This window comes from Sitodiplosis mosellana, unplaced genomic scaffold, assembly GCF_009176505.1.
Source record: "Sitodiplosis mosellana isolate CC-2019 unplaced genomic scaffold, AAFC_SMos_1.0 Smas_scaffold_3, whole genome shotgun sequence".
Taxonomy (NCBI): Eukaryota; Metazoa; Arthropoda; class Insecta; order Diptera; family Cecidomyiidae; genus Sitodiplosis; species Sitodiplosis mosellana.
The window spans coordinates 11,038,783-11,058,849 of NW_022595246.1; the positions used below are offsets into that span (position 1 = coordinate 11,038,783).

At 35.3% G+C, this 20,067-nt stretch overlaps 6 protein-coding genes across 8 annotated transcripts; 1 reads left to right on the forward strand and 5 right to left on the reverse strand.

The window, feature by feature from the left end:
* Positions 1-49: 49 nt before the first annotated feature.
* LOC129566602 (death-associated protein 1) lies at positions 50-4,028 on the forward strand. Of its 2 annotated transcripts, XM_055442692.1 has the most exons (4): positions 50-441; positions 1,571-1,612; positions 1,873-1,964; positions 2,147-4,028. In XM_055442692.1, the coding sequence occupies exons 1-4, from the start codon at positions 396-398 to the stop codon at positions 2,306-2,308; spliced, it is 342 nt and encodes a 113-aa protein (XP_055298667.1). In that variant the 5' UTR covers positions 50-395; the 3' UTR covers positions 2,309-4,028. The 2 variants fall into 2 exon arrangements, with proteins under 2 accessions (XP_055298667.1, XP_055298668.1); XM_055442693.1 differs by lacking the exon at positions 1,571-1,612 and having other exon boundaries at positions 211-441.
* Positions 2,590-4,113, reverse strand: LOC129566600 (procathepsin L-like). Its single transcript, XM_055442689.1, has 3 exons — positions 3,910-4,113; positions 3,635-3,843; positions 2,590-3,519 (listed from the first exon to the last, which is right to left on the reverse strand). The coding sequence occupies exons 1-3, from the start codon at positions 4,108-4,110 to the stop codon at positions 2,823-2,825; spliced, it is 1,107 nt and encodes a 368-aa protein (XP_055298664.1). The 5' UTR covers positions 4,111-4,113; the 3' UTR covers positions 2,590-2,822.
* Positions 4,114-4,448: 335 nt separating this feature from the next.
* LOC129565522 (procathepsin L-like) lies at positions 4,449-5,897 on the reverse strand. The gene is made up of 3 exons (XM_055440498.1): positions 5,695-5,897; positions 5,415-5,623; positions 4,449-5,308 (listed from the first exon to the last, which is right to left on the reverse strand). The coding sequence occupies exons 1-3, from the start codon at positions 5,779-5,781 to the stop codon at positions 4,594-4,596; spliced, it is 1,011 nt and encodes a 336-aa protein (XP_055296473.1). The 5' UTR covers positions 5,782-5,897; the 3' UTR covers positions 4,449-4,593.
* A 1,126-nt stretch (positions 5,898-7,023) lies between these two features.
* On the reverse strand, positions 7,024-9,049 carry LOC129565519 (procathepsin L-like). Its single transcript, XM_055440493.1, has 4 exons — positions 8,799-9,049; positions 8,470-8,678; positions 7,887-8,012; positions 7,024-7,819 (listed from the first exon to the last, which is right to left on the reverse strand). The coding sequence occupies exons 1-4, from the start codon at positions 8,886-8,888 to the stop codon at positions 7,171-7,173; spliced, it is 1,074 nt and encodes a 357-aa protein (XP_055296468.1). The 5' UTR covers positions 8,889-9,049; the 3' UTR covers positions 7,024-7,170.
* A 3,764-nt stretch (positions 9,050-12,813) lies between these two features.
* LOC129565876 (trophozoite cysteine proteinase-like) lies at positions 12,814-17,747 on the reverse strand. The gene is made up of 9 exons (XM_055441179.1): positions 17,138-17,747; positions 16,817-17,025; positions 16,577-16,699; positions 16,417-16,509; positions 15,956-16,355; positions 15,805-15,883; positions 13,997-14,034; positions 13,705-13,913; positions 12,814-13,595 (listed from the first exon to the last, which is right to left on the reverse strand). The coding sequence occupies exons 1-9, from the start codon at positions 17,225-17,227 to the stop codon at positions 12,845-12,847; spliced, it is 1,992 nt and encodes a 663-aa protein (XP_055297154.1). The 5' UTR covers positions 17,228-17,747; the 3' UTR covers positions 12,814-12,844.
* A 148-nt stretch (positions 17,748-17,895) lies between these two features.
* On the reverse strand, positions 17,896-19,864 carry LOC129565520 (procathepsin L-like). 2 transcript variants are annotated; one of them, XM_055440495.1, is made up of 5 exons: positions 19,716-19,864; positions 19,436-19,534; positions 19,101-19,315; positions 18,350-18,959; positions 17,896-18,151 (listed from the first exon to the last, which is right to left on the reverse strand). In XM_055440495.1, exons 2-5 carry the CDS (start codon positions 19,520-19,522, stop codon positions 18,056-18,058), a joined length of 1,008 nt encoding a protein of 335 aa, XP_055296470.1. In that variant the 5' UTR covers positions 19,523-19,534; positions 19,716-19,864; the 3' UTR covers positions 17,896-18,055. The 2 variants fall into 2 exon arrangements, with proteins under 2 accessions (XP_055296470.1, XP_055296469.1); XM_055440494.1 differs by having other exon boundaries at positions 19,101-19,366.
* Between the last annotated feature and the right edge of the window lie 203 nt (positions 19,865-20,067).

A 20,067-nucleotide genomic window follows, 5' to 3' on the forward strand; every position in this document is an offset into this window, starting at 1 on the left:
CATTATTCTCTCATAAGTCTGTCGATTCGCCGCCAACTTCACATCGATTGTGCACTGTTGTATTTACAAACATTTGGATGTGAATGCCGTATCTCTCCAGCTGCGCGACGAAGAAAGAACGATCCGATACAGAAATAAACATTTGCCGTCGTGTCGCCTCGCACACACATATACGCCACAATATGCGTTAGGCTTTGATGTGAGGCAAGAAAACATACAAGAAAAGTCACAGACAAAGGCTCGAAAGAAGTAGACGTGTTACAAGCATACACTCATATAGTTATTTTTTCATTTTATTCACTCTCAATAACGCAAACTTGTTTTCACTTTTTTCACCATTTAAATTCATTGATTTGCACGCGGAAAATTGCATTTAACGTGGAAAATTATTTAAAATGGCAGATAACGATGTACAATTAGTTGCTGGTCGTCAACCTGCAGGTAAGCAAAACTACGACTCAAATAACACACCACCACAAAGCGTGTCACAATCGCATGAAACAAAAATCTAATAAGAAAACAAAACATCGATTTTTGTTGTTTTCCGTGTTTGTTCTCTTTTTTTCCTCTTCATCGCTAGTCGACTGACGGTCTATTTTTTATAATCAATTTCATGGAAGATTTTTATGAATTTTACAACACATTATCATTTGCTAGGCGTTTTTGTTGTTGTTGTTGTTGTTTTTTTCTGTGCAATTTTTGGTGGCATTCAGAAAACATTTAGGAATGTTTCGCTGAAAGCAACAAATCGCCAATTGCTGCTTTACTGCAACTTGCTGATTGTTGTGATATTCAGAATAATCACATTTACATGCGAAACAAGACTGTGCTGTACGTGATATTTTAAAACGTAATTTCGAGTTGGTTTGATGATACAGCAACCAAAATACACGTAATATCAGAATATCAACCAACACGCACGTACACCATGCCAGCTTGTCTTTGTTTGTTGACACTGTCCCACACACACAAACATGAACCATGTTTTGAGCAGTTTCTTTCTTCCGATTCGCTTTTGAGTTTTTTTTCCGTTCACTTTTCAAACCATCAACTGAATTGTATCCGAAATTTTTTTTCAACAATTCACATTTTTAGATGATATTTCAGTCTGAAATTCGCTCGATTTCAATTATCTGATCATGGCATTTTATCGTTACCGTTTTACGGAAAAAACTCACATAACCGGCTCTAGCCGATTAATGTTATTTTTATTTTTTTCCGCTTGACTTTTTCACGAATTTGCCGTTTTCGTTAAGTGGAGCGATGATTTTTGGATATCATTTTTTATGTTCAAGTGTTCCAGAACCATGTCACGCATTATCTATTTTTTTTTAGTCTATCGCTTCTAATTGTGAAAGCAACGAGCGTATTCGATCAGACACCGATACACAGTTGACATTTATTTCATTTGCTAGAGTTGGGTTTTGTTCTGTTTTTCGTTGTATTTTGCCAAATTTTTTTTTCGACGCATTATTGACAGATTTGTTCAAGGTTTTTTTTTTTATTTATTCGTTCTTTTCATTTTGTTTTGTTTTTGTTTTCTTTATGACTTCATCATATGTTTGAACAGACGATGACGAACCACAGCTGGTTGCTGGTCGCAAACCTGCAGGTAGCATTTTTGTTTTTTTTTCTATTCTTTATTTCTAGCTAACCGATAGACATCTTTTGAAAATAATTTGATTCAAATTTAAACGGAAAGAACCATGAATTGTTTTTTTTTTTTTTTAATTTTTGTTGTCTTGGAAATTTTGATTGATTTGTATAGAACTATTAACATATAAATTAGCCTAAAAAGTGAATTAACCTCAAAAGGCCCATCTCAGTAATATGTCTACGCCACATTCAATATTTTATTGTGTTGCTTTACAGTCAAAGTCGGTGGAATGCGAGTCGTTCAGCATAAGCCACCAACGCACAAGGAAAATGCATCGGCCGATTTGGAGGATTGCACCGGATTGACGGTAATTTTTGCGCTTTGATAAAATCAAAGAAGGAAAAGAAGTGAATCAGTTATTTTGAACTAAACAATTCTTGTTCCAAATTGAATGAAGATTCTCCATTGGAGAGAATGATAACTAGAAAAAAAATTTGTCATTTGAAAAATCATCTTTTCAACTCAAAATCAACTCTTTGTCTCTTCTAGCAACCGCCAAATATCAACACGGAATTGGTGAGCGGTGCTCCAGTGAAAGGAAATGCTGATTTCACCGTGCAGGCATCGCAAGTGGCACACGCACCAAAGGTGCCGCATAACATTGCATCCAACAAAAGTCAAGTCCATCACATCAATCAGCCACGCAAATAGATCAACAAATTCGACACACTGCCTCCTCAACATACACTAACGGTTTTCCTCATCCTCACTATGAAACGCTAATCAAATGGTTATTAACAATGAAACAAACATATTTGAGTGTTTGTTACGATACTTTCATTAAAAATGATTTATATCAAAATGGATACTTGTAGATATGGGTATTTGGTCAATGTTTAGTCGATCATCATCTCGATACACGAATGTGATTTTTGATTTCCTCTTTGTCCTTTCTCGTGCAACAACACAAAGCCAATGAAATATATTCGTACTTTAAATTGAATTGTTTGCAATAAATGTGTTTATTGTGTACAAGAAAAAGAAAAAAAAATTTCATGGATTTTTATTTCGTAGCAAATGATTTAAACTTTAAAAAACAAATGTCATTTCTGTGGATAAAAATACTTAATACTAAATGGAAAAAATATTGCTTGTATTCAAAGAAAGGAGCTAATTAAGTCTAGATTAGAAGAAATGATTTGAGTTGAGATTCAATTAGCTGGAATCAAAGACTGGGATAAACGGCATTTGATGCTATTCCACAATTGTTGTTGCGGAATCGAGCCATTCGAATGTAACCGTCTTCTCCCCAAGATTTTCCAAATGAATTTTTCACGATGTAATAACCGAGTCGATTTTCGGTCCCATAACCGACGGCCAATCCAAAGTGGTTGCCATTTTTGCTGCAGTCAAAATCATAATAAATTCCCGACGAATAAAATTGGAATGATTCGAGTGATGCGTCAAACGACACAGAAATCGGGCCGACTGAAGCAATTGCGGTTTGTAGTAGCCATTCCCTTCCAGGCGCAAGATGGTTCACCGAGTTTATTGAAACATTTGCTTGAACAACATCCAGTTGACAGTTTCCAGCTGAACCTTGATATGGATACGATGCCTCGGTATCGATTGCATGATTATCCAAAACGAATTGTAACGATGTCGCTACACTACCACCAGTGCATCCCGAGTTATTGTACTTGCCACCCGTGCAATCGATTAGGTTTTGTTCAGAGAATTTGATTAAATTTCCCGTTTTCCGTTGGTATTGCGATTCTAAAACTGCAGTCGTACTGAACGCGTACGACGACTGACAAGCACCTTGGGTTTGAACTTCGGTCACCGTACCATTTTGACGCCAATCAACGAACGGCGGCAAACTTACTGCATCCAACTTTTCAACAACATTTCCGATGACACTTCTGAAACCATAGAAAATTGACATATTTTACGTTCATTGACCAAATTCAAACAGCAGTCACAAAATATTGACGACTACGTTTCATTGGAGAAAAATGTAAGCAAAAAAAAAAACACCTTTTGTCGTATGTGATGACATCGCCAATGTACTTATTCAAGAATTCCTTGTGTGTCAAGTCAGCAAATTGATTTGACTTCAATTTGTATGTGACAGTGCCCAAGCTATGCAGTAGATTATGCTTGAAAATCTTTTTCTGATTGTCGACAAACGTTAGAAAGCGCTGTGTCTCCTCCTCTGAATGCTCATATTGTTTATTGAACGTTTTCTGTAAGCATACAAAACTGTCAACATTGTGTGAGATAAAGAGTGCATCTCTTTGTTTTTCTTTTACCTTGAATTTGAGCCAATTCTCTTTGTAGTTACTATAATCCGCAAAAATACAGCTGGTGAGAAAAAAGAAGCACAAAACAATGCGAATAGCCCGCATAACTGTTTGAAAATTAAATAAAATCGATTGAAGTGAGCTTTTATGACGACTGATATGTAAACCTAGTGGCTTTGACGTATCGATTACAACTGACACAACTGACATACGTCGACTAATCAGTGCGGTAAGACAAAACATGTGTGCTTGGAAACATCCAAATCAGCTTCATGATTGTGTAATGCGGCGTGATGGAATTGACGCACTTCAATTGGATGCATCAGCTCAATTAAACCAATTAAACGGTTTTTCTGACCGCTTGAATCGTTTTCAATTTCTTTTTATACATTTTTGCAGTTGCTTTTTCTTTCAAATTTGATGAGATCATCAATTTTTGTGTGTTACGTTAAATTACTTGAGATATTTTTTTTAAATAATGACAGATGGAAAGAATCATACAATTAACTCTGTTTGCAATTGGAAGAAAGAATAGAGAGCAATGAAAATATGTTTAAAGTTATTAAAGTTGACTTTATTGACATTTTTTCATTTGACATCTTATAATGCAATCAGATCTATTGTTTGCTATGAGTATGTTTAGTTAAATTTGAAAGTTAAACATGTTAACTACATTTTCCGAAAGAATCTTTTTCAAACCAGTGGATAGGAAGCATCTGTGGCAATACCACAGTTATTGTGACGATTGCGAGCCATTTTAATGTAACCACCATCTCCCCACGATTTGTCCCACGAATTCTTGACAATATAATACTCATGACCATGATCATCTACTCCATAGCCCACTACCAGAACGGCATGGTTTAAAGCACGCGGACTGCACTTCGGTTCATAGTAAATGCCACTTCGATAATGTTGAAATGAAAAGTGTGAAGCATCAATTGCGACGGCAATTGGTCCAATGGAAGCAATCGCATCTTGCAATTTCTTCTCATTGCCCGGTGCAATATTCACATAACCACGATCGGTTGCACCCGAGTTTTTCCGATTATATCGACATTTATCATTTCGGCCTTTGTATGGATACGATTTTTCGGTATCAATTCCATGATTTTGTTTAATATATTCAAAGGATTGTTCAATATTGCCACCGTTGCAGCCATTGTTTCCGTATGAAGCCGAACAGTCGATAAGGTTTTGCTCCGATAATGACACTAAAACACCCGTTTTACGGAAGTGTTGACCTTCCAATGCGCCAATGGCCGAAAATGACCAGCATGAACCACAACGTCCTTGGTTTTTCACTCCGGTCACAGCTCCTTTCTTTCTCCAGTCAATCGATCTTGGCAATTCGTAATGATGGATTTTGTTGTGGTATTTACCAGTTGCATTTTTGAATTTGAGTGACCTTGAGAAGGAGATTTGTTATTATTTGTTAGATTATTTGCAATTACTCAATATGAGTTGACTTCTTTTCCAATTTAAAATAAAACCAAAAGTGTATATTTGCTTACTTAAAGCTATCAGTCGGTTTGTGTCCATTCATTATGGCTGCGAACTCTTCGGTTGTCATATCGCTGTATTCATTCAAGCCCATTTTGAACAAAACATGACCTTCATTGAACAATTTGTTGTGCTCAGCGATTTTGTTTCGGTTTTGTAGAAAAGTTGTCATACGAAATTGGTGTTCTTCATCTGCAGCGTAACTCTTTGAATATTGTACCTATTTGAAAGAAAAATTGTTGTTTGTTAGTAATTAAATTTCTCGATATGTTTTCAATTCAATTTTTTAACCTTAAAATGTTCCCAATCATTTTCCTCTATAATTGTTACTGCGTTTGCTACGGTCAGTCCAAAAAATAGAACCAGAGTTTTGTGCATCGTTTAAATTCAGTCTTTTTTTTTCTTATTAAATCACTACAAGAATCACCGTTATCAATGACAAAAAAAAATGGGTTTTGCTTATTCGGCCGGTGACCCAATACTGAACGTTTGAAAGCGACTGTCAATGCGATTTATATACAATTTGACTGGACAATAAAAATCCCCTGTTTAAAATCAAAGTTAAAGCCACATTTTGAGATAATGTCTACGAAAATCACAATGCTAATTAATTTCGTTTTGGGGGATTTTATCTCTGACTCACAACAACAACACAGACATGATCAAACAATTTGTGTTTTTATTTTCTCAAATGCGATATGCACTTGTTTGGTGCGCATGATTTTCAGTGATTCAATTTTTTTCGCCCCAACATCTGTGGTATTATCTCAAAATTTCCAATTAAATGGCAAAAACACTATTCGAGTTCAATGTGCTAATTTGAGGAATGATTTCATTTAATTGATAATTTTTATTCGAAGCGTTATGCATGGAAAGGAAAACAAATATGAACTTGACTTAATCAAACGTGACTTCGTCCCAGAAGTATTTTACTACATTTAATCCGTTAGATCGCGTGTCTTAATGAGTAAAAAAATCAATCAATTGAGCTGATCAATTAGAATGTGTGACGACGCCATAATCCGATTGTGAGTTAATTCCATTCATTTAGCCTTGCTTGAACCACTCAAGTCCCTAGATTGTTTAACGAAATAGTAATCTTCACCAAGTTTATCAGTTCGAAATTTTCGCCATGTTTAAGAACCGCGCGATCCAGATAGGCAACGTTCGAACGACATTACGGCTAAATGATTGTTCATTGTGTACGGCGGTATTGATGCAATTCAATTCATCAGTTCGAAATAATAAAGAATGGATGGATTTCTACAGTTTACACTTGTTGTTTTTAGAATTTAGTGAGTCTATCGATTAGCAAAGAAACGTTATGTTGAAAGAAAATACTAAACCAAGTTTGCAAAAGGAAGAAATGAAATAGACCAGCGGCAAATTCTTGAAAATGTGAATTAATGTTGATTTTATTGACGTAGTTATTTCGGTCATCCATTTCATAATGATTTCAGATCTATGTGGCTATTTTGTGAATATTTTCCATGGAGAAAAACACTAAGTTCTTCTTATTTTCATCTATATATCTCACTGTTAATTTAGTTTTACCAATACTTTGCTATTATTGCTATTTTTCTTTATTTCGCCATGATTCATATAAAATATACGAGAATATTGAAGAATAATAATAATATTATTTTTTTAATATATAATTCGCTCTGTACATTCTTATGGCAGCATAAGCCTGCGTATAATACACTGGCCAATGCAGTGTGTCAATGGTGATCGTTATTTTGCCGCCAATAGATGTTGTGTCTATCCCTATGATAGTCTCGAATGAGATTTACTTGATGACACATCTTTTGCTTTGACGATAGGATACGAGGCATCTTGAGCAATTCCGCAGTGGTCGTTACAGTCACGAGCCATTCTAATGAAACCTTTCTCTCCCCAGTCCGTGCCCCACGAATTTTTGACAATATAATATTTGTTGCCATCAGAATCTTTGCCATAGCCTACAGCAAGTACCGCATGATTCAAAGATTCTAAATCTGAAGTACAGTTTTTGTCATAGTAAAGGCCTTTTCTATAATGCTGCATTAAATCGGTCGCATAGATTCCAACAGCGATTGGGCCAATTTTGGTGATTGCTTCTGTCAAATCCTGTTCACTGCCTTGCTTAATATTCACGTAACCACTAACTGTGGCAGCCGAGTTTTTGGGGTTGTATCGGCATTGTCTTTTCGGTGAATCTGCGATGTCGTATTCACTTTCAAATGGATACGATTTTTCATCGTCAATGCCGCCATTATCGTGGACGTATTGAAAGGCACTAGTCATTAATCCGCCAGCACATCCAGTGTTATTATATTCATAACTGCAATCGACGAGATTCTGCTCCGACAATGACACTAATTTGTTGCGCTTTATTTTATTTTGGCCCTCAATGGCTCCAGTAGCAGAAAAGGCCCTGCGAATTGGAAAAATTAACCAATAAATATGGAATTATTCAACTTGTTGTTAACTGCAACACCAACCAACATGCACCACATATTCCTTGAAATTTCACTTCAGTTACAGCTCGTTTTTTTCTCCAGTCAACGCTTTCTTCAGCTTGGAAATGGTAGGATCCTTCAAAATAGTTACGGTTCGCATTTTCCAAGCTGTAATTGGAAAATTATTTGGTTTGAAAAAAAAACGCAACTATTCCGTTGGAAGTTACAAAATAATGGACTCTCTTGAAATGTTTAAATCAGAGCTCTCATTTTGTATATTGCTATATCTGGAACTATTAGTAGCTGCTGTTTATAGTCAATAGCGGTGTATATTTTGAAATAGCAGCTACCGAACACTTTGTTTGGAATTATTTCGAACGTTCCATTGGATTTTTAGAAGTGGAAAGATAACGATCAATTCAAAAATGTATAATTTAACGTTATCGATCCACTTCCAAAAATCCAATGGAACGTTCAGAATAATTCCGAACAAAGTGTTCGGTAGCTGCTATTTCAAAATATACACAGCTATTGACTATAAACAGCAGCTACTAATAGTTCCAGATATAGCAATATACAAAATGAGAGCTCTGGTTTAAATAGAGCCGAAAAAATGTTTTCTCACATAATGTTTGCCGCCGATTTATATCCAAGATAAATGCCTGAGAACTCTTCGAATGTCATATCACTGAATCCATTCAAACCCATTTCGTATGTGACAAGGCCTTCATCAAATCGTTTGTTGTGCTCAGCGATCTTCTTCCTGTGTTGTAGAAAAATGTTCATACGAAGATCGTGCTCTTCATCGTTGGCATAGCTCTTTGAGTGTTTTACCTAGATAGAAAGCATCGATGCAAGTATACAACAAATTAATGTTTTTGATTTTTTTTTTCCAAACGAAAAGTGAATTTATTCCTTTAAAATTTATTTGATGCATTTTATTCCTGTTCCAACCTTATATTGCTCCCAATCATTTTTCTCTGCAATCAAAACTGCATTCGTAATGGTAATGAGACCAAAAATTGGAGCCAATTTCTTATACATGGTTCAAACTATGTCTTTCTCAGTAAACTTAACTATAGAAGTTGGTGCAATTGATAAAGCTACTTTGTGGTCTGTTTATTCGGCCGGTGAGCCAAAACTGAATGCTTCAAAGTGTTTGTCATTGCGGTTTTATACAATCCGTCTCCCTCTTTTTCAATTATTTAATTGTATTTCTTATATTTATATTTAAAGATAAGGCCTAAGTGGGTGGAAAAAACAGGCGCAAAACAATCATCCACGTGATATACATGTAACTGTTTTCACTATTTTAGTGCCCCAATTTGATTCACTTTTTTCTTGGAAAAACCTCTGAAATAATCTCTCAACATATGCAAATAAAGGGAGTCCCAATAGCAACGCAAAAAAGTATTTATAAAAAAAACAATGAAAATAGTTTCCAATTTTCCAAATCTTTATTGTATGTTGTAGTTTGGTCTTTACCATTTATGTATGAAAAAGAATATCGTGCAAATGTCCACCACGGCTCTTTTCACAGACCTTCGGCCGCTTGCCCAAATTTTCAATTACAGATTCGAGTAATGGCACATTTACGGTGGCTATGACACGTCTGATTTCAATTTTCAGCTCGGCAATGGTGCTTGGTTTGTTCGCATAGACTTTATCCTTGACGTAGCCCCAAAGAAAATAGTCCAATGGCGTTAAATCGCACGAACGAGGCGGCCATTCCACTTCGGCCTTTTGAGAAATGATGCGATTTGGAAAACGTTCTTCGATTACCGCTAATGTTTCAGGTGTTGTGTGTGGTCTGGCGCCGTCTTGTTGAAACCACATGTCGGATAAGTCCATGCCTTCAATTTCCGACCAAAAAAAATACTGCAACATCTCACGATATCGCTCGCCATTGATGGAAACGGCTCGACCATCATCATTTTCGAAGAAATACGGCCCGATGATGCCGCCGGCCCATAAACCGCACCAAACAGTGCAACGAGCTGGATGAGCTGACACTTCTTCAGTTTCTCTTGGATTTTCGCTTCCCCAGAATCGACAATTTTGGCGATTCACATATCCATTCAAGTGAAAATGAGCCTCATCCGAAAAGATCACTTTCTTCAAAAAATCGGCATCCGCGGCCTCTTTTCCTTTGACCCATTCGACGAAATCTCTTCGTTTTCCATGGTCCATCGGTTCAAGTTCTTGAGTGAGGACAATCTTATAAGCGTGTAGACCCAAGCCTTTGGTGAGAATACGCCATGTGGTCATCCTAGAGAGGCCAACTTGTTGAGAACGTCGACGAACCGAGGTTCTTGGCTCGTCCTCCACACTTTCACTCACAGTAGCAATATTTTCGTGCGAGCGGGCCGTTCGCATACGGGTTGATGGTTGATCGTCTAACACAGAGCCAGTACGCTCAAATTTCTGCACCAGGCGACTGATGGTGGACACATTTGGTCGATTATTTCGGCCGAAAAATTCACGAATTGCACGAAACGTATTTTGCAAAATAGACCCATTTTCGTAATGGGATTTAACGACTTGAACGCGTTGATCTTTACTTAATCTTGACATGGTTATAAATGGTATAGATGGACGCTTCAAACTGACATTCCAGTTTGACAGATCGGGGCATCCATCATGAAATCCCTATTGAAAAACTTTTTGCGTCCCTTTTGGGACACCCTTTATGATATAAAAAACACTGAACAAATTCCATAAATTCCTTTTTTCTGACTCACAACAATAATAATCCACAAGAAAAGATTGCTCGAAGGAAATCCTTTTAGAATTTCTTAATTTATCAAAAATGTTGATATCATATCATTGAAAAATAATTTTTACATAGTAATTCGAAGTCTTAGCTCACCAAGATTCTATTCAAATCCCTTCCAAGCTCCGATATTGAGCGAACATTGTTGAAATGCTCAAAAATAAATTTATTATTATTTCGACGTCGCATTTAAAGATTATATTATTTTAAAGTCTGAAAGGATTAAATCGGCATTTTTTCTATGACCCACAACAACTATTTATATGATTGAAATATTTCGAATATTTTTTTTGCATTCTTTCACTTTGATTAATTTGATTGTGGAAAGAAACCCAAAGACGATAAAAAACACTACGAAGATTCGATTTGCCGAACAACTTAATTAAATTGCTATTTTCTGGCATCGGGGAGAGAACACAACATAATTGAATTTAATTATAAATCAATGTTTACTTCTGGTGAAAGAGAACACAATGCACATACAAGAAATGAGAAATGACTTATCAATCTATTTTCTCCGAATCGTCTGAGGCTCGCAGCGCTTAATGAATTTTGCTGAAAACTAATGAATCACTAAAGCACATATCGTATTTGAAAAAATAAAAATATCCTTTTCGATTATGTCTGAATTAGGGTTGTGAGTCAGAAAAAATCTCAACCATGCATACTACGAATCGCATTTTTAGACGTAATCTTAAACTCTTAAACTGGTAGAAATGGAGAAGGAGGGATTTATGTTGTACATTCAAATTGTATATAAATTGCAGCAAAAATTACTTACATACGTTTAATACTGGGCCACCGGCCGAATAAGCAAAACACAAAATCGTATTTGTTGATATCGATAAATCTTCTTGGGATTTAGTAAAAAGGACTGAATTCTCGTTCATCGTTTGAATTAAGTCTTTCTTGCTAAATCACAATGGGAATCACCACTATCAATAAAAACGACTTTGTGCTTTGTTTATTCTGCTGTGCTTTTTTTCAAACAAGAATTTGGGAAATTGTTCGGTGGCCCAATATTAAACGTATGTAAGCGATTGTCGCTGCAATTTATATTCAAATTGAATGAAAAAAAAAAAGAAAAATTCTTTAAAAAGAATAACAATCACAATGCCAAACTGTTGTCCATGCATCTTGGATGGAAATATAATTTAAAATTATTATCTGTATAATATGATTGATTTCATTTGCTTTTTTTTTAAATTCAGAGCATTTTTCATTGGTAATGAAGGTGGAGAAATTGTTCTACGAATCGACTTGAATTTTCTTTTAAATTAGCTATTTATTCAGAGAATATGAACCTCATAAGAAAAATGATAAAAAGAATGCATTTGAAATGAAGTTTTCAAACAAAAATATATGCATATGTCAATTTTGACTATTTTTCACCACAGCAAGACCTATTAAATTGCTAAAAAAAATAGTCGGAAAATCCATTACAGACTGTATTTTTGGCTTTAGAAAAGCTTCTGGAAAGTCACTCAAGAAAATTAGGAAATATATCATTTTCGAAAAAAATTTGAAGAATTTTCAAATTGAGACCAAAATCATGAGAAAGTGTGGGTACCATTGTTCCCTTAACGTGTACGGAAAAGTAATAAGAATGCCTTTTTTTTAGAACCAAACATTAATATATAAATTGCAATGCTGGTCAATTGTTTATTTTGTTTTTTTTTTTAAATCACGGCAATAATTCAAACATATTCACTTCTTGAATGTTGCTGAACGAAAAAAGTATTCTTTAGTGATCGCCAGAATTATTTATCTTGAATTAACGATGCAAACTGCACGTGTTTATGTGCAGAACACTTGTGTTCCTTAGTACGATAATTGATAATAATGAGCTAACAGTTTGACGAAATAAAACAGGCCAGTTTTTTTTTTGAAAATTGAAATTAATGTTGACTTTATTGATGTCCTCATTGTCCTTCCTGTCTCCATTAGTAGATAATGTTTTCGAATCTATGTAGTCATTACATTTTTGTAAATACATTCAAACGAGTATTATGAATAAAAGGGGCAAATCACTCGAGTGATCTTTTTGCAATTACTTATCAAAAGTTGCAATTACTCCATTTTTCAACAAATACTGGTAGGTTGCAATTACTTGTATATGGAAAGTAATTGTAAATTTTGAGGTAATTGCTGAAAAAAAGAGTAATTGCAAAAAGAGTGATTTGCCCCTCGCATTCAAATGAACTGTTGATTTTTATTTCTTCGAAAATTACTTTCCGTTGACGACAGGATAGACAGCCTCTGTGGCTATTCCGCAGTGATTTTTGCTGTCGCGAGCCATTCTAATGAATCCTTTCTCTCCCCATTTTTGTCCGTAAGTATTTTTGACAAGATAATATTTCTTGCCATTTTCTTCCCCATAGCCTACAACCAAAACTACATGATCCAACGAGTCTGCATCTGAAGGGCAGCCGGGCTCAATGTAATAGCCACCGGTATAATGTGTAAATATATCAGTTGCATGGATTGCAACGGCAATTGGGCCAATGGTTTTAATTGCTTCCTGCAATTTCCTTTCATCGCCTGACTTAATATCCACGTAACTACTAACAGTAGCAGCAAAATTCGCAGGGTTTTTTTTGCATTCTCTGCGTGGACAATAATCATCGTCATATTTACTTACGTATGGATACGATGCCTCAGTAGGAATACCGCCTACACCATGAACGTACTGAAATGCACCGTCTGCATTTCCGCCGTTACATCCATCGTTATCATGGGCCTGATCACGATCGCAATCGACGAGGAATTGCGCCGACAATGAAACCAATTTGCCAGTCTTTAAGTATAGTTGAGACTCAATAGCACCTACACTAGCAAAAGCCCAGCAAGAACCACATTTTCCCTGGTTTTTTACTTCAGTTACAGCTATCTTCGGTGGTTTTGTCCAGTCAACGTTATCATTTGCTTGGAAGTCAGGAGATCCTTTAAAATAGTTACGGGTTGCATTTTTGTTCAATCTGAAATTGGAGAATTATTTCGTATGAAAAAATATGTAAGATGATCCATCATTGTGAGTTATAAAATAATTGACTCTTTTGAAATACAGTCGAATTCATATTTACTTACAGAAATTTTGGCGCTCGTCTACATTTATGCATCTTGGCTTTAAATTCCTCGAATGTCATGTCGCTAAATTCATTCAAACCCATTGTGAATGTGACAAGGCCGTCATCGAATAGTTTGTTGTGCTCAGCGATCTTTTTTCTGCGTTGTAGAAAGATTTTCATACGAAGATCGTGCTCTTCATCGTTGGCATAGCTCTTTGAGTGTTCCACCTGGATAGAGTATATCGGTGCAAGTATACGAAAAAATTAAATAAAAAATGATTCCGATCAATGAGCTTATTCATTTTCTATACCTTATATTGCTCCCAATCATTTTTCTCTTCGATCGAAACTGCATTCGCAATGGTAAGGAGGCCAAGAAATAGAGCCAAGCAGTACATGGTTCAAATTATGTCTTTCTTAGTCAACCACTATAGAAGTTGGTGCAACTAACAAAACTGGCTTTGTGCTTTGTTTATTCGGCTGCTAAGCCAAAACTGGATGTTTTGAAATGATTTTCATTGCGATTTTATACAATTAAATTGGATAATGAAAATCCCTCCTTTTCAATCCTTTGATTCTATTAATATTTATAGTTTAAGATAAGTTCTAAGTGGCTTGAAATATGGGTTTTTCCTTGACACACAACACTTATCCATATGTGATAGATTTAATTGTTATGGATAATTTTAGAGTCCTAATTTGACCCACTTTCTTTTTGGAAAATCCACTGAAATAATCTCTCCACATATTCAAATATGGTGAAAAAAAACATTGGACAAATTCCATAAATTCATTTTTTCTGACTCACAACAACTATTTATGCGTATTGATTGTTCGAAGCCTTACAGAATTTCTGTCCAAACACTGGGTAAGATTGAGAGTAGAGTATGTTTTTTCTTCGATTTATATGTTTGAAAATGCGAATCTGTTTTTTGAAAATTATTTTCGGCGTTCAAGGAGAGTATGTCTATATACCTCGAATTGTCATGGATATTTGCGATTTTTGAGGAAATAATAAGAGATAACTGTCTGCAGCAATAAAAAGGACGTCGAGTGAAGACAATATTGGTAAAAATGGGCCAAGTCATTTTCTCTTCCAACATGTTTATTTGTAGTTCTTTTTATTTTCTACAATAATGCCGAAGACACCTAATCGTTATCTATTTCCAATAGCGAGAAAAATGCAAAAAAAAATCTTTTCCGCTCAATGCTGAGTTGTGTCACTTTTGCTCGCAACTTTATTTGTCTTTTTTTGCTCCAAGTTTTTTTTGCGTCACAGAGCTCATAAGTTGTTCTTTCATTCTATGGGTGTCAATCAATAATATTCACCATATACACCGGCAACGAGTGTTTTTAAAAAATAGCTAATGTTTCACTCCAATGGACGCCGCCATATTAAAAAATTTACGTGCAATTTGATGGAAACACTCAATAGTTCCGTTTTTTAGATAATGAATCTATATAGATAGTACTAGCCGTCAAATATGAATACATTTATGTATCTTTGTATAGAGTTTTACCACCGTTTGATGTTCACGCTCAATGTGTTTACACTGTACAGAGTTTGAATCTGTTTCAAGTTGTTCTCGTGTAGAGATCGTCTTTGTGTAAATTCAATTGGACAATTTAGGTATAAATTTATAATAAGGACTCATGGGTTTTTTCTCGGACGCACTACAACTATTTATATGATTTGAAATATTTTATTTACATTCTTTCAGTTGGTTGATTGACATAAATTTGGAAAAACCCACACAGAGAGAAATTAGGTTACGTCAAACATCACAAAGTGTTGAGTCACAAGACTACGGGTAGGAACTCAGATAAAATTCCAAGGTCAATAAAAAAAACCTTTTGGATAATGTAAGAAAAGCTCTGTACATTCAAGAAATCTCATATAATTCAACGCCAATTTCTGCGTCAGATGGAATATAAACTGAATTTACAAGTTAATGAAAGAAAACAAACCAGTGGCATTTTTAGAAAATTGAAATTAATTTTGTTTATTTGTCATCTATCTCATAATGATTTCAAAACAAAATATCCGTAAAATTTTGTGAATACCTTCAAAAATAATTTTATTTCTTTGAAAATTAATTTCAATATAGGATAGGATAACTGGCTGCTTGAGCAATTCCGCAATTGTCGTTTTGGTCTCGAGCCATTCTGATGTATCCATTCTCTCCCCACGTTATTCCCTGCGCGAAAAAGAATGAAGATATATTTAGGACAATAATCACAAAAGCTGACATCTTGAGTATTCAACTTACCCAGCTATTTTTGACGATATAGTATTTGCCAGCAGGATCTTCATTATATCCAACAGCAACGGCTGCATGATCCAACATCTCAAGATCGCAGCTTTCATCAAAGTAAAGTCCTCTTTTATAATCCTTCATTGACTCGGGTGCATTGAATGCAACGGAGATTGGGCCGACGGTAGAAATTGCCTGCTGTAATTCCGCTTCATTGCCTTGCCGAATAACTCTATAGCCGCTAACATATGCAGCCGAATTCCTGCTGTTGTATCGGCATCGTCTGGGTTGAGTATCTGCAGTGTCTCCTGCGCTTTCGTATTTATACGTCTTTTCTGTGTTAATTCCACCATTATTGTGGACATACTGGAAGGCATCATTCATTGTTCCGATGCCACATCCATTGTTTTCATACCTATTTGAATTTGAACATGTTAAAATTTGAATTACTTTTTATGTTTGAACATTTTCTTTACGTGCAATCGATGAGGTTTTGCTCCGACAATGACACTAATTTTCTGTGCTTTATTTTATTTTGGCCCTCAATGGCTCCCGTGGCAGAAAATGCCCTGCAAATTGGAAACATTAACCAATAAATATGAAATTATTCAACTTGTGGTTTACGGCAACACTAACCAACATGCACCACATGATCCTTGGTACTTCACTTCAGTTACAGCCGATTCTTGTCTCCAGTCAACGCTTTTTTTGGCTGGAGTATTATGGGATCCTTCGAAGTAGTTAAGAGTCGCATTGAATCTGAATTAGAAGCATTTTTTGTATAAAAAACGATACGTAATTATTCCATTGTCAATTATGAAATTATTGACTCTTTGATTTAAAAAAAAAAATTGAATCGAAGCCATATTTCCTTACCTAAAGTTTGCTGCCGGTTTATATCCAAGATAAGTGGCTGAGAACTCTTCGAATGTCATATCACTGAATTCATTCAAACCCATTTCGTATGTGACAAGGCCTTCATCGAATAGTTTGTTATGCTCAGCGATCTTTTTTCTGGTTCGTAGAAAGATGTTCATACGAAGATCGTGCTCTTCATCATTGGCATAGCTCTTTTTGTGTTCTACCTTGAAAAGTGCAAGTGTACGAAAAATTAATTAAAAAAACATCTTTCGACGGTGTTTGATATTTTTTTCCAAACAAAAAAATTTAATGTATGAATTTTATTCCTTTTCCAACCTTATATTGCGCCCAATCATTTTTCTCTGCAATCGAAAATGCGTTTGCAATGGTAAGGAGACCAAGAAATAGAGCCAACTGCTTGTACATGGTTCAAATTATGTCTTAGTAAACTAATATAGAAGTCGGTGTAACTAAGAAAAAACTAGTTCTGTGTTCTGTTCATTCGGCTTGTAAGACAAAACTGAATGCTTCAAAGCGATTGTCGTTGCGTTTTTATACAATTAAAGTGTATAATGAAAATCCCTACTTTTCAATCCTTTTATTATATTACATTCGTACGTTGAGATAAAGTCTAACTGCGTTAAACTATGAAATTTTTCTCTAATGCGTCGCAAGAAAAGCCTCTGAAATAATCTCTCAACGTATCCAAATATGGTAACATAAAACGCTCGTATGACGTTATATTTGCGTAGTTTCCTTATCATCGATAACAGACAGAATGCAGCATATGTGTAGAATTCTTCTTGCTTTACTTAGCTGCATCCAAGGCACGATTCATGTGAAACAATTTTTTCTCATCATTTTCCGCGTAGAGAAAATACGAAATGAGGTCGAGCTGACTTCGCTTATGGACGTTTTTCTCCGGCTCACATCAACTGTTTATGTGATAAAAATAAGTTCAGATATTTTAGTGCACTTGAATGATTCATTTACGGAAAATCCTCTGATACTTTCAATCATGATTCAATGAACTAATTTGCAGAAGGAGTTAGTAATCGAATGATTATTTTATTTTTTACATGGAAAAACTTGAATAACGAAAAAATCCGACCATTTATTTTCGACTTGAACTTATATCAAAAGTTTTTTTTTAATAATATTTCCTATGTTAAATCACTGCAATTGCCCTGCATCCATTCAACGTTCTCTCAGAATTTTAAATTGGATGAGAAAATTGTCAAAGACTGATTGGATTTATAGAATAGGGAAAGCTGGAACTGTAGCGACTCCACAATGATTCTTCCGATTGCGCGCCAGTCTCATGTAACCGTTTTCGCCCCAGCTGCGTCCCTAATTAAAAGAAAATGGGTTAATAATTTTTTTCATTAACTTAAATCTCAAATCACTATGGTGGTACGCGCATAAATGTGATTTTGTTTCATAAATTCAATGCTCATAAATCGATTTATGTCAATTTAGATGAAGTTTAACCATGGCATTTTGAGATTTACAATTGGAAAAATCCATAAAAGTCAAGAAATCTAATACCCAGCTATTTTTAATGATATAATATTCTTTGCCACGTTTATCAGTTCCAAAGCCGACAACGAGGACCGCATGATGCAAATATTTATTATTCCTACGGCATTTTGGCTCATAGTAAATCCCATTCGAATAATGTTGAAATGATTTATGCGAAGCGTCCACACAAACCGATATTGGGCCAATATTTGCGATCGCTTGTTGCAAGCTTGTTTCATCACCTTCTGGAAGATCTTTGTATCCCTTAATTGTGACAGCTGAATTTCTCGAATTATACCTGCACAAACCACTGTCTCCTCGATATGGATACGATCGAGCAGTTTCAAGTCCATTGCGTTTAATATAATCAAACGCTTTATGTATTGATTTTGGTTGGCATTTGTTTTTAGAATTTGCACAATCGACTAAATTTTGGGCAGATAATTGGACCAAGCGACCAGTTTTACGGAAAATTTGTGCTTCAACGGTTCCTAGTACCGAGAAAGCCCAGCACGAAAGGCATTTACCCTGCGCTTCCACATTAGTTACGGCTCCCTTAGTTCGCCAGTCAATCGATTTTGGCAAAACTGCATGCACCAGCTGCATTAAAGGAGATGGTTCATCGAATGTTGTGTTTCTTTTGCGCAACAAAAACATTTCGAAAACAAAAATAATTTTGAAATTAAAAAAACAAACAGCGTAGATTGACACAAAAATTAATTATATCGGAATGTATTGAAAATAATTGAAATGTGAAATATGACTCATTTGTGTTTACCTCGAAGCACTCGAACCATCATATCGCACTCCATTCATTTGAGATACGAATTCGGTATGCGATAAATCGCTGTACGCATTCAGACTCATTGTGAATGAAACGATCCCTTCGTTAAAGAGCTGATTGTGTCTCATCACTTCGTTTTTGTTTTGCAAAAATATGCCCATGTGAAGTCTATCATCCGCTTGATTTTGATATTTTTTCGAATATTTTGACTGTGGAATCAAAAGAACTCTTTCATCATTCAAATTCCACGAACCTTTTTTCTACGAATTTCATACAATCTGATTCATGATTAAGAATAAAAAAACATGCGCATTTTATCGATCACATACCTTATACTCATCCCATTCATGTGAATTGATGACGGAGCCATTGGTGGCAGCGAACAGGTACACGAATACAATAAGGAACTTATTCATTGTTTGTTGTGTCTGTAAATAAAAATATATTGAACTCATTGAATCTCCAGAAAGTATATCGTTACAATGCTGTACGCATTAAGTCATTGTTCTACTTAATTTGCACATGCATTCGTCATTGCATTAAGAACGCAGCTGTTTTTTGTTCCTTTTCAGAATATTTTTTGTTGTTTATCAAAAACATGGAAGTTACCTATTTATTGAAATGAGGAAATCGATGTGGTTCACGCAACGTTTCAACACTAAATAATTGTTCAATCGTAGGTACGATTTATATAGGATTTGGGCGACAATCGATGATGAACTTTTTACACACGTCAGTTTTATCTGATTACGTCTAGAATTTTGTTGATTTCATTGCCTTGTTTATTTTACGCATTTAAGCTGCATTTTTTTATTCTTAGAAATATTTCTCATCCGAAACAATTAACTTTCTTATGAAAGTAGCTGCATGAAATTGCGCCGAAAAAGTTGATTGAAAATATATTTTTAGTTAAGTGACTGTCGACAGTCTCATTGTGTATCAGCTGAACTCAAATTTTTGT

Bases quoted from the DNA above. Each gene is read 5' to 3' on its own strand.
- LOC129566600 (XM_055442689.1), bottom strand. From the start codon at position 4,110: ATGTCAGTTGTGTCAGTTGTAATCGATACGTCAAAGCCACTAGGTTTA. The intron at 3,844-3,909 runs GTAAAAGAAAAA...GTATGCTTACAG, and splicing joins AGAATTGGCTCAAATTCAAG to AAAACGTTCAATAAACAATA. The intron at 3,520-3,634 runs GTGTTTTTTTTT...CTATGGTTTCAG, and splicing joins GTCATCACATACGACAAAAG to AAGTGTCATCGGAAATGTTG.
- LOC129566602 (XM_055442692.1), top strand. From the start codon at position 396: ATGGCAGATAACGATGTACAATTAGTTGCTGGTCGTCAACCTGCAG. The intron at 1,613-1,872 runs GTAGCATTTTTG...GTTGCTTTACAG, and splicing joins TGCTGGTCGCAAACCTGCAG to TCAAAGTCGGTGGAATGCGA. The intron at 1,965-2,146 runs GTAATTTTTGCG...TGTCTCTTCTAG, and splicing joins AGGATTGCACCGGATTGACG to CAACCGCCAAATATCAACAC.
- LOC129565519 (XM_055440493.1), bottom strand. From the start codon at position 8,888: ATGTATAAGAAATTGGCTCCAATTTTTGGTCTCATTACCATTACGAAT. The intron at 8,679-8,798 runs GTTGGAACAGGA...CTTTCTATCTAG, and splicing joins ATGATTGGGAGCAATATAAG to GTAAAACACTCAAAGAGCTA. The intron at 7,820-7,886 runs GTTGGTGTTGCA...TCCAATTCGCAG, and splicing joins GGAATATGTGGTGCATGTTG to GGCCTTTTCTGCTACTGGAG.
- LOC129565876 (XM_055441179.1), bottom strand. From the start codon at position 17,227: ATGTACAAGCAGTTGGCTCTATTTCTTGGTCTCCTTACCATTGCAAAC. The intron at 16,700-16,816 runs GTAAGGAAATAT...CTTCTAATTCAG, and splicing joins AAACCGGCAGCAAACTTTAG to ATTCAATGCGACTCTTAACT. The intron at 16,356-16,416 runs GTAAAGAAAATG...AAATTCAAATAG, and splicing joins CAAAACCTCATCGATTGCAC to GTATGAAAACAATGGATGTG.
- LOC129565520 (XM_055440494.1), bottom strand. From the start codon at position 19,522: ATGAATAAGTTCCTTATTGTATTCGTGTACCTGTTCGCTGCCACCAAT. The intron at 18,960-19,100 runs GTAAACACAAAT...GTTGCGCAAAAG, and splicing joins GATGGTTCGAGTGCTTCGAG to AAACACAACATTCGATGAAC. The intron at 18,152-18,349 runs GTATTAGATTTC...TCTTTTAATTAG, and splicing joins ATATCATTAAAAATAGCTGG to GGACGCAGCTGGGGCGAAAA.
- LOC129565522 (XM_055440498.1), bottom strand. From the start codon at position 5,781: ATGCACAAAACTCTGGTTCTATTTTTTGGACTGACCGTAGCAAACGCA. The intron at 5,624-5,694 runs GTTAAAAAATTG...TCTTTCAAATAG, and splicing joins ATGATTGGGAACATTTTAAG to GTACAATATTCAAAGAGTTA. The intron at 5,309-5,414 runs GTAAGCAAATAT...CTCCTTCTCAAG, and splicing joins AAACCGACTGATAGCTTTAA to GTCACTCAAATTCAAAAATG.